General features: G+C 36.8%; 1 protein-coding gene across 1 annotated transcript in view; it reads right to left on the reverse strand.

Annotated features, from left to right (window-relative positions):
* Nucleotides 1–13,346, reverse strand: part of LOC135216163 (osmotic avoidance abnormal protein 3-like) — a 156,775-nt gene that overhangs the window by 77,274 nt on the left and 66,155 nt on the right. The window contains 1 exon segment of the mRNA XM_064251281.1: nucleotides 38–190. Coding sequence (XP_064107351.1) covers nucleotides 38–190 — 153 coding nt within the window.

The raw sequence follows: 13,346 nt of genomic DNA on the forward strand, positions 1-13,346 counted from the left end.
GAAAGCTCAAACCAGCAGGATGCTTCCTTAACCTCACCTCCACCAAGGGAAAGGCCACGTCATTGTAGATTCCTTCTGTCGTGGAGTCGGTGAAGTAGGCGCCGTCGAAGGCGAAGCTCTTGGGCTCAGCGTTGGGGTCTGCTGGGTTCGTCAGGAGGCAAGCGGAGTTGTTGGACATCTGGACGACGCACTGTCGAAAATAATAAAGGTAAAGATTAATTCAGCGCATAAGACGGTGGAAAGAGGGAGTTAGGGTTAAGTATATCGTAGTTTAACCAGACTACTGGGCTGATTAACAGCTCTCCTAGGGCTGGCCCGAATTATTAGATATTTTGACGTGGCTAGGAACCAGTTGGTTACCTAGCAACGGGACCTACAGCTTATTGTGGGATCCGAACCACATTATCTCGAGAAATGAATTTCTAGTCACCAGAAACAAATTCCTCTGATTCCACGTTGGCAGGGCGGGGAATCTCACTCGGGACTACCAAATCGGTAGGCGAGCACATTACCCACTCGTCCAGTGAGGAACTAGGGTGAGTACGAGTGGTTGGACAGCAAGATTAAGAGATCCAGAAAGTAAAGGAGAGGAACTGGGAGAAAAAAAAAAGCTGTATTAAGAAGTCATAGTTAGAGAAGCTGGACAGTAAGACTGAAGAAAGGAATCGAGGACGGAGGCAAAGTAAAAGGCCGTGGGAAGTGGATGTAGCAAGGGGCCGGAGGGACGCTGCAAGCACCCTTTAGTAATGCCTACAGTGCACCACGTGAGTTGTACTAATGGCAGTACCCCACTACGAGGATAATAAGAAAAGGACTATGAATAGAATATCCTCAGGATTAAAATTATATATATATATATATATATATATATATAATATAATAATAATAATAATAATAATAATAATAATAATAATAATAATAATAATAATAATAAAGAGGACTCGATTAGCTAACCGTTAAAGATGAATTCATAAAATGAGCAGAAGAAAAAACACGATTATAAAATAGTTAAAGAATAACATGTAAAAACCAAGAAGGGAAATAAGGGCAGTTTTCTAATTTCGAAATGATATTAACTATGAGAAAAAGAGAAAATAAAATGGGATTCAGAACCCACAACTTCAGGATATAAAACACAGCAAATGCATTATGAAGCTGAAAGTATGAAACATTGCAGATATAATACTATACTGTATATAAAAAAAGTAAGTTCATAACAATGAATTTAAAAACACACCACAATCACTCATCAGAGTAAGTGGAGTTGGCTCCCAACGGCATCGTTCCCAGAAAAGAGAAATGGACCGCATCACGGAACGTAGAGCTCAGGCAATAACGTATCCCAAGGTAAATATTAATTCTTTTAACACCTACCAGATCGTTATATTCCTATTCGCGGTGTCTCGATATTGTACTACCTTTCGATTTAAGTGAGGTATCTTATTTTTGTATATATAAGAAAATAAAATCTTCAGTTTTGCAAACATGAAACGAGCCCGCTGCACGCACGTTTGTACTGAGATTATATATATATATATATATATATATATATATATATATATATATATATATATATATATATATATATATATTCAATGTAGCACGAAAGTCCACGTGTTTGAGAATATCATAAAATCCACGTAAGAAAGCGATAGAAAAACGGGACTTTTCGCATATATTCTAACATTGTTCAATATACTCAATATACGAAGTATTGTTCCAAGTCCTGTTTTTTCACTCGAATTCTTACGTAGATATATATATATATATATATATATATATATATATATATATATATATACAGAGAGAGAGAGAGAGAGAGACGAGAGAGAGAAGGAGAGAGATAATTTCCTTATCACTAAGTTGTAAGTAAAGGCAATCTTATCTGCCCTTGAACACCGGAAAGTCTCCAAATTTTTGGGGAGGGATGATTTCACAGAAAAGTTTCAAGTCTTCTGATATAAATTAACAATTATATTTTTGTTTCTGAAATAAAAATTTGGTGCGTTTGCTTAGTTTAATCGCTGAATTTTATGATGTGTGTGAAATTAACTATGAATAATGTTGAAAGCAAATCTCCTTATGTTCGTGACTATTCTGTGTTACATGTATTTTTGTAAAAAAAAAAATCTTTACATCTAGAATTAATAAAGTTGTTATTTTTATCTAGAATTAATAAAGTTGTTATTTTTTCGAACAACAACACAGTGACTACCTGAATTATTCCTCAAAATAAATATGCTGTCGAAATGGAAAAAAATATATTCGTAACAAATTACAACGTTTTCCTTCATATATTTCAAACGATTTTATACAATATCCTGATGAAATTGTATATCACCTGAACAACTTTGATGCAGTTTCTTTAAAAAAAAAATTAAAATATTTCCATTCTGAAAAACTCGAACTCATTTTATCTTTCCCAGACCCTACTATCCAACAATGTAAATACCAGTAATTCCAATGATTTCTTTTTATATTTCCATAAATATTCCTTTGGAACGTTAAAAATCGCACTGCATTGAACACGTGTGTGTGTCTGGAACCTACTGCAGACGCTTATTTATTTGACATACGATATCATTTCGGATACGACGTGTCGTAAATAATAGGACCGGGAGGATTTTATTACGGGAAATGCTCAAGATGGATGGCTGTTATTCATGCAAAACACACACACACACACACACACACACACACACACACACATATATATGTGTGTGTGTGTGTGTGAATGTATATATGTATGTATGTATATCCCCAGGTAATAAGTCACGAATATCGTTTCATATCCAGTAAGATGTATGTATACCTTGCGAATTAATTTAGTAAGTAATATATAAATACATTCATATATTTATCGCACTATATAAAATTTGTAGAAAATTACCTTATTGAATTTATCGTATGTGAATATTTTGGAAATATACATTAATAAGTTTATCTTATATAAATAACTTGGAAAAATACCTGAATTAATGTATCGTGCATAAGTATTTCGTTATACAACTTTTGTACTTTGCAAAACTAGATAAATTGCCTTTCCAAATATATTAAGTTTTTCGTTATTACTGCCAGCCAAAGTACATTAAACTATAGATATTCATCAACACAGTTCCATTTATTATGACGGCAATTAATGTTATTTATTACACGGAGCATAAGCTTTGGCATGTTTTAAAAGATAACTAGTTACTGAAATAGGAATGAACGTAAGCAAGTGACGTTCGTAATTGTTTGTTTGTTTGTATCGTGTTTTAACATTGCATGGAACCAGTGGTTATTCAGCATCGGGACCAACGGCTTTACGTGACTTCCGAACCACGTCGAGAGTGAACTTCTATCACCAGAAATAGTACACATCCCTAACACCTCAGTGGAATGCCCGATAATCGAACTCGCGGCCACCAAGGTGGCAGGCAAAGACATACCGTTCACGCCACTGAGGCGCTTGATGTTCGTAATGTATTAAATATAACTGACATTATGTGTGCAAAATGCAATCGCAAACGTTCTAACTTTACCCTCATATTTTTACGGTATTACTTTAAATAATAACCAAATTAAGTCGAACTTGATCCACAGAACGCACAATTATATATAAAACATAATCGCCTTATACAATAAACTTGTACAGATATAACATTTTACCACAAGGCAAAGTAGAATGGAGTAAACTGGAAATATCCAAATCAGTAAAAAAAAAAAAAGGAAAAGAAAAAACTGAGGCCTAGACAAACCTGACGGTGTTTGCTTTGAGATCAATAACCTGACATTATCACGAGAGAGAGAGAGTGGGGTCCCCTTTTAATCCGGATTTAGTGCCGTGGATTAATGTCACAATCGCGCCATTTCACAAATCTCCAGGCGATTCTTCGAGTTTTGTGAGTTTTTCGACCTCTCTCTCTCTCTCTCTCTCTCTCTCTCTCTCTCTCTCTCTCCATTTATCAGATTCAAGGTGATTTTTTTAGGTTTTGTGAGTTTTTTTACTCTCTCTCTCTCTCTCTCTCTCTCTCTCTCTCTCGCTTCTCTCTCTCTCTCTCCCCATTTATCAGATTCAAGGTGATTTTTTTAGGTTTTGTGAGTTTTTCGACCTCCTCTCTCTCTCTCTCTCTCTCTCTCTCTCTCCTATTTATCAGATTCAAGGTGATTTTTTTAGGTTTTGTGAGTTTTTTTACCTCTCTCTCTCTCTCTCTCTCTCTCTCTCTCTCTCTCTCTCTCTCTCTCTCTCCATTTATCAGATTCAAGGTGATTTTTTTTTTTAGGTTTTGTGAATTTTTCGACCTCTCTCTCTCTCTCTCTCTCTCTCCTCTCTCTCTCTCTCTCTCTCTCTCTCTCCATTTAACAGATCCAAGGTGATTTTTCAGGTTTTGCGAGTTTTTCGACCACACCCCCCTCTCTTTCTCTCCATTTAACAGATTCCAGGTGAATTTTTTTTGGTTTTGTGAGTTTTTTGACCCCACTCTCTCTCTCTTCTCTCTCTACTCTCTTCTCTCTCTCTCTCTCTCTCTCTCTCTCTCTCTCTCTCTCTCTCTCACGGCATTCCACAGATCTGCTTCATTATAACCGATTTCATACAGAGAAATAAAACTCAAATATCCTGAAAGGCGATAATGATATGGTGATCATCATTATTATTATTATAATTATTTAATTATTATTGTTATTATTATTACTATTTCCTTGGTAATGGCTGGTAATGACCAGCTCCCAACAACCAACAAAAAGTGATAACTGAACAATCCAATTGCCGCGAGAAATGCCGTAACTACTAATATATGGTACACGAATGATAACCTTTCCACAACGGGTACTAAATAAATTATATTATGAATGCATTTATGTATGTTACCCAATATTTTAATTAATTTTGCAAATGAAAGCGAGAACGAAGCTCTTTCAATGATCTCTACTGGTTCAAAAATGTTAATGGCTAGTATTTTAATTCATTTTGCAAATGAAAGCGGGAATGAAATCTCTACTGGTTCAAAAATGTAAATGGAAATATGAATTCATTTATAGCTATTTATATATCTTTGTCTTCATTTTGATCACACAATTCTGTAGCATGTAATTCATGAGACGAAAATGACTGTAACTCGTGCTCATACAATAACATTAGATTATTTCACTACCACCTAAAAGAGTACAAAAACTCCAAACTTTAATCATGTTTCAGTTCGGTCCAATCATACAGGCTTATTCCACTGTCGTAAAGGTAAAATTGGAAATTTCTCAGAAGTAAAAATTACTTGAAAATCCTCAAGGGTAAAATGAAAAACTTTCCCCAAGACACAAACAGGAACACTTAACCAGAATAATTCTCTTACGTCATCAACTGTAAAAGGAATAAAGGAAACTTCAGTGAACTTCAAAATGTTTTAAGGACCCACTTCATTATAGTCATTAAATTGCTCGGTGAAGGAAGAAGAGTGGTCATTAATGAGAGAGAGGGCAAGGGATAATGACACGGAGTCACTGAACCCACCTAAATCCTAGGTCCCGGTCATATCAGGCCAGCGAGAGCTGTCATTAACGCATTAACAATGTCATTATGTCACTCCATGTGACTCCTTCCCTGAAAGCAAATTGTTGGGTTGGCCTCTCTCTCTCTCTCTCTCTCTCTCTCTCTCTCTCTCTCTCTCCTCCACTTCATAGATTCCAGGTGATTCTTCAATTTATGTGAGTTTTCGACTCTTTCTCTCTCTCTCTCCTCTTAAACTTCATCTAACCTCATCAACTTCGCCAGGAATTCACTTAGGATCAATATTTCCCCGAATAACCTCTTTGATGTCGGAATTCTTCTTCTTCTTCTTCTTCTTCTTCTTCTTCTTCTTCTTCTTCTTCTTCTTTTTAACCCTAATGAATTTATCCAGTTCCGTAATTCCGATCTATTCGTGGACCGGAAGTTAATGAGTTGGATTTTTTTTTTTATAGTTAATGAATTTGATTTACGTTCAGCTGTCAAATTTAGACATTCATTTTCCTAAAAGGGAGCTGAGGAGTCAATGACCGAGTGTGTGAATAATACTAATAAAAAAGGGGCTCATATTGATTTGTATATTTATTGGCTACTTGTGAATGAAGATGCCCCAATCTATATCTTCCTTAAACTTTCACCAAATAGCCGTGACTAGATCTTCTGACCAAGAGGACATATCAAGTCATGTCCTAATCCCAATGATTGGCACGTAATCCCTCGAACTCCTAGGACAGCCTTTGACCAAAAAGGACATTTAAAGAAATTATATGAGCATCCGTGTCAATGACCACCGAAGGTACGATTCTATCTGGACCGTGGATGCTAAGTAATTTATAATCGATTACTGTTATCGTGAAGTTTCACTGACAAATTTTTACGCAATCCTACTAGAAAAAAAAACTATTTGTGTAGAGACAAAAAAAAAATAATAATAAATAAATATTCAACGCTACACTGACCTATCATTAACATGAAATAAATATTTTATAAATATTTTTCCTCATTAACAGCGATGGGCAAGACAAATTATACGTACGCATACGTTAGTATAAATTTTAACATTGCCTATTTACAACACATGGGTCACTGAATGTTATAAAAACGTTGTATGTAAGAGAGAGAGAGAGAGAGAGAGAGAGAGAATAAAAATTACTCGCCCCACCCCATTTTCATTCTTGATCTCGTTACTCAGAAGAGTTATAAAAGAAAATTACCCGGTGAGGTCATTCTCACAGATCCATGACACCACTTGACCCCCTCTCCCCCCTCATATTTCTCGACGAATTACGATCTCCTATTGACCCGTTGCCGACGTCGTGTTCTGCAGTCATCTCATTTCCAGGTATGATTCGATTTCGTCATTTTTTTCCCCGATTCATGGATCTCTCTCTCTCTCTCTCTCTCTCTCTCTCTCTCTCTCTCTCTCTCTCTCTCTCTCTCTCTCTCTCCTACAATAAATTATTTCTTTTATTTACTTTTACAGCAAACATTCTATCTCTCTCACTCTCCTACAAAAAGTATTTCTCTCCTCTTTTTACTCTCTCTCTCTCTCTCTCTCAACTTCAAAAGTAAATAATTTCTCTATTTCCTTCGTCAACAATGAATTCCTCTCACTCCGTACTTCTACAGTAAAGAATCTCTCTCTCTCTCTTCTCTCTCTCTCTCTCTCTCTCTCTCTCTCTTAACGAGGTCACACCACGAATGATTCCATCAAAACACCATATCGATATTAGGTAGCGTGTTAAAGCCACTACAGGACATTCCCCAAAACACGAGTGTTTGTCATACGAAACCTTCTCTTTCCCGAGTCCCGAATTCATTAGAAATGTCGTTTCTACAGCGACCAAGGACAGGAGTAATCCGCAATTGACGAACCACGAGATAACGACAGTCAATTTACTTCATTTGTGCAAAAATTCAAATACGATTTGAATTTTTCTGCGAATGAGTGAATGTCCTGGTTGAAAATTGTTATTTCTGCTTCGCAATCAGGCGGCAAGACTCAGAGTAATCAGGGTAATGGGACAACGTAATACAGAGGAATGTATATGCTTTTGTATGTAGGACTGTTTTGTTGAGAGTATATGAATGAAAATGTCCTTCAAGGTGAGAGAAACTTTTCTTCTTTCCCATAGTTATCCCTACATTAAGGGGTCGGTTGCCTGATGCGCCTTCTCCACTGCCTTCTATCAAAGGCATCATCAGGCATGGTTTATTATTTGGCAAAGGGGTTTTTACGACCGCATGCCCTTGCTGGCATCAACCACAGTTATTGGCGGTGGGTCTCACCTCTGACTAAAAAGTAAGACTGTAAGGCAGCAGCTGTCCTTTTAGTAGCCTTTGACGACGCGCAGGAACTACTGTGGTAGTGTTTTCTTCAAGGTAAGAGAAACACGAAGCTCAAAGTTTATAAAGGACCTACCTTCGTTATTATGAATTACGTGAAAAGAAAAGATGTAGAGATGTATAATATATATTACTGCCACTTTTAAGACACCATGACAAAATCCAAGAATAATTTCTATATACATATTGTCACTTTCAAGACACCACGACCAAAAACAAGTCTGATTTCGAATGTAATCCACAACAATATGACTCCCATAGTTAGGTTACAGAGGAAAATGCATCTTACGAAACGCCAAGGAGTAAATAGTCAACTAGTGAATACCTGTCTTGTAGGCTGTCTCCGTAATAATAATAATAATAATAATAATAATAATAATAATAATAATAATAATAATAATGATAATAATAATAATAATAATAATGGTACCAAAATTTACCACTCCACTTGGAGTTACGAACATATCCTGACGACATTTAATTCGAAATATTCCCAAGTGCAAAATCTCTTTGTCCTCAAGATTCAATTAGTATTGTGATGTTCCACCTCACACTGCATTACTGTTACGACAATAAGTATCACAAGTTACTATTATTATTATTATATTATTATTATTTTGTAAGAAGACCCTCTTTTAAACAAATTCTGTTGAATAAAAGGGCAGAATTCAGCGAATTAATAAAAAAAAGATAATGTAAAAGATTATTTCGATGAAATCTTCCATTTTCTTCAACATTATTATTATTATTATTATTGTTATTATTATTATTATTCAGAAAATAAACCCTATTCATATGAAACAAGCATAAGGGGCCACTAACTTTCAAATTCAAGCCTCAAAAGAATATGGTGTTCATCAGGAAGAAGTAACAGACTATAAAAATAATAAATGTGCTTCTATTTTTTATTTACGAAACAATAAAAAAAATAACGCATTATTTCTCCATCGCTGCAAAGACGAAACAAAAGCAACGCCTCCTGACTACCACCACCCCTAGCTACGCCATAAACCAAACCATTTTCACCGATATGGCGCGGAACACACATATCATTATCACTTAGAGGGTCGATGTCCTAAATCTGTGCCTACCCAACAAGATTACAAGGGCGGTGACGGTGGACAGAGGGGAAGGGAGGGGAGGGGAGGTGGCGGTGATGGTGGGAGGGAAAAAGGTGAGGGGTAGGGGAGAGAATAGGGAACGGGGTTTGCCTGGTGGAGAGGGGACGTACAGGGTGGTCAGGTATCGGAGCGGTAGGAAAGCTTAGAGCAGCCCTGGGATAGAGCATGGAATAGAGTAAGGAAGGAGGGGAAGGAAGGGATGGAGGAGGGGAAATGAAGGGGGGAGGGGTATACGAACAGTGTTTGGGTCAAGAATGTGCAAATCCCTCTCCAGGGTATTTTTTTTTATAGTTTCATCTGTGTTTATTTGAGCACGAGACGGCATTTTTCCTTTTTTTTCCTCCCTTTGACATTCGGGTCAGATTGAGAAAGATGGTAGTCGCTGGGTGGTATGATTCGATAAACTTGAGAAAGAGAAAGATATACATATATATATATATATATATATATATATATATATATATATATATATATATATATATATGTGTGTGTGTGTGTGTGTGTGTGTGTGTGTGTGTGCGCGTGTATACACGCAAACTATTGTCGATTATCAAGATTGTAAATTACTGATTTCAAGGTAACGCTGCTGTCAAGTATGACACAGACGACATATTTAAATGTTCAATGAGACACTCAAGGCTATGTATTTTTATAGCCAAAGCTTATTTCATTCTTCAGTTAGTTCTCATTGCCACTCGAATCGAGCTGTGCACTCAAGAGAGAATATGAACGCTACATACAATTTAATCATAAAATGCGTGACTCAGGAAGTTTCGATAAATCAGGAGGACCAATTGATGAAATTTGGTTACGGTCGACTTTGATGAATTATGGATAAAACTCACCTCTTCCTCCTCATACAGGCTTGGTAATTCCCCCTTGGCAATGAGAAGCTATAGAGCATTAGGCTTACAATCTATACATCAGGGATCTCTAAAATGTTAAAGCCACAAAAAAAAAAAATAGTAATAATTGATACAGATAACTATATCTTGCTAGCTGTGACAAATATATATATATATATATATATATATATATATATATATATATATATATATGTGTGTGTGTGTGTGTGTGTGTGTGTGTGTGTGTGTGTTGCTTTTGTTTGTTTGTATGGTGTTTTTACGTTACATGGAACCAGTGGTTATTCAGCAACGGGACCAACGGCTTTACGTGACTTCCGAACCACGTCGAGAGTGAACTTCTATCACCAGAAATACACATCTCTCACTCCTCAATGGAATGGCCGAGAATCGAACCAGCGACCACCGAGGTGGGACGCTAATACCATACCAACCACGCCGCTGAGGTGTGTGTGTCATTCAATCACGGGCAAACGGTTGGTCCTATGGGCATGAAACTTGGCAGGGCTATAGCAGGGACTTCTAAGATAATTTTAATGGAGTTTCATCCTACATCCCCCCCCACCCCCATGAAGGGGGTAGGGGTGAGAAGGGATTCCCTGAAACGGAACTGGTTCTGACTGTGAAACGGGGTTGGTTATGCCCGTAGAGTTAGTCACCCTACGAACATATAATTTCTGTATATATATGACTTATCATTTGGAAAAGACAGGGAGGGTTAGAGAGAGACAGAAAAAACGGGCGTTTGGAGAGAGAGAGAGAGAGAGAGAGAGAGAGAGAGAGAGAGAGAGAGAGAGAGAGAGTGTGTGTGTGTGCGTGCTCGCGCAGATGAAATAATAATGAAATGAAGATGAAAATAACTTGGGCATGTTCTTCGCGCGATCCCTGGGGGAATAATGCGGCAATGTCAGCAGACTTCCAATGGACACGATGAGAATTGAGAGACACAGACCTACTTATAGATGAGAGCTAAGAGAAGGGAGCCTTAAGATGAGAGATAAATGGATGGTGGAGCACGGGAAAAGTGGAGGAATTTCACAGATGTTGACATTTATCGAATGTTCATCAGAATTTCTCTTATTCGTCCGTAGTAACAGTTCTCATGGCAGCATTGCTTCCCTGGATGTCGAGGAGTATTTACGAAAGGTCTTGTCGACAGAACCATCGAATACATACTGAAGAATGTCTATCGTGTGCGGTGGGTATAAAAAGCGTCGTATACTGTCAGTAAAAAAAAAAAAAAAAAAAAAAAAAAAGATCGTATCTCCTCCATGATAATAATTTGTGGAACCCCGCACGGCAGACCTCGAAAGGAATCCTTCATTATATAAGCCAAAGTAAGGAATGCGAGCCTTACCAAGCTTCATACATCGAGATTCGGTTGACTATAGTAGATTCACATCAACCGTGCATCTGATGTCTAGGCCAGTTCCTTACGACGCTCCTGACTGGCTGTTGATAAGCCAATAACAGGACTGGAAATTCACAGTCTCTCGAGAGAGTTCACATCGGCAGGATGTATGTTCCACTTCCCCTGAGGGGTACTTTTGGAAGATAGATGTGCAACATAGATCCTGCCGATGTGAAGTCTCTCGAGAGACTGAAAAGATTCCAGCCATGTGATTGGCTAATCAACAGCCAATCAGGAGCGTCGTACTCTCTCGAGAGGCTGAGAATTTCCAGCCCTGTGATTGGCTTATCAACAGCCAACCAGATCAGGAGCGTCGTAAGGGACGAGCCTAGACATCAGATGCACGGTTGATGTGAACCTACTATAGGATTCGTCTGTCGAGAAGACTGACCTCCCATCATCAAGGACGGTGCCATGAAGTGGCACTACCTGGAGAAGGATGATCTTGTTTTACTTAGAGAAATATTGGACTGCGACAGAAACAAAAACGCCTCTTCAGTGTCGACGCTTTATATATTAAACAAAAACCTTCGAATAATTTACAATACGAAGAATTATTTATACATCGATGTTGAAAGAACCAAAGGGTCAAGATTCTACTCGCTGACAAGAGAGAGAGAGAGAGAGAGAGTTTCAGTTCCACAAACACACACACACACACAAAGTGACAGAGGGACTTGGAACAAAGTACTTTCATAGCATATTCTACATTTCTAAGTTCACACTGAACTTGAAAATGTAGAATATATAACGAAAGTACTTCTTCCAAGTCCCTGTTTCACTTTCCTTTCTACCGTGGATTTAAGGATATATATATATATATATATATATATATATATATATATATATATATATATATATATATATATATATATTACACACACTTGTACAATTCCTACTAGCAAGAGCAGCCAGTACCGATGTACTCCACAGTCCAAGGATTTCCGATATCGTTAAGGTCACATAACACAGGCAGGACGGCATTACTTGGAAATGCAAAGGTTGTATCGATGACCACTTAATAATAGAATACGTGCGGTAGGGTAGTCAGACGCCACTTCTTTGTAGGAAGAGCAGAAGTGAAGTGGAAGTGGACGAGATGTAAAAGTCCGAGACTCAAGCAAATGTAAAAATGTCATTCGAGTTCATGACGTTAACACCTAATCATTAAAATACATAAAAAGCAATGAACGATGAATGATAAGGAAGAGTTTTGGAAAATGTGCATAAAAAACCAGTTAGAATCAAAACTTACATTGAATAAAAAGAAATATGCTGATATTCGAGTTCATGACATTAACACCTACTCATTAAAATACATAAAAAACAATGAACGTTGAAGAACTGAGAAGATCTTTGGAAAATATGCATAAAAAATCAGGTAAAAAGAAAAGCTTTCATTGAATAAAACGAAATATTCACATCTTTATCACCGAGTGTCATTATCAGCACATGGGTAAGACCTTTAAGTACTTCGACTGCTTCAAATGAACGTGGCATTAATCTGAAATTATTTCTACCAAACTTAGCATAATGGTTGAAATGTATTGAAAATATATGGCCTCTCATATACTGGCGTAACACATTATTTCAACAAAAGTATATTGAACAACTTAACAATATGAAGGTTAAACAAGTAATAATAATAATAATAATAATAATAATAATAATAATAATTATTAAAATGTGTATTTCTCATAAACCACAAAGATAGTGTGTGTTTATTCGCTACAGATATCTTTTTTTCAGGAGATGTCCTTTCAACAGATGAAAATAGAAAAATATTCACTTTAAACAAGAAAATATACGATTTATGAAAGATTTTTTTTTATCGCAATAAAAGGGAGCTAGCTGTACAATTCAGTTCGAACTAAATAACATAAGAAGACTCCATTAAAATTTCATAAAAATTACCATACTTACAGACTACAATTTATGGGAAATCTATTGAAGTGAATTGAATGTGAAATGATTTATAGCGCCTCTTAATGTCATGATTATTACCCTTATATTCAACTTTTGCTTAAAACACACACACACACACACACTTTTGTAGTCACAGATATTTCTTACGGTTACAGCACATATAATAATCCTGTGGTTATTCTGTGATATTCTGTCAT

The sequence above is a fragment of the Macrobrachium nipponense genome, chromosome 6 (genome assembly GCF_015104395.2).
Source record: "Macrobrachium nipponense isolate FS-2020 chromosome 6, ASM1510439v2, whole genome shotgun sequence".
Classification (NCBI taxonomy): Eukaryota; Metazoa; Arthropoda; class Malacostraca; order Decapoda; family Palaemonidae; genus Macrobrachium; species Macrobrachium nipponense.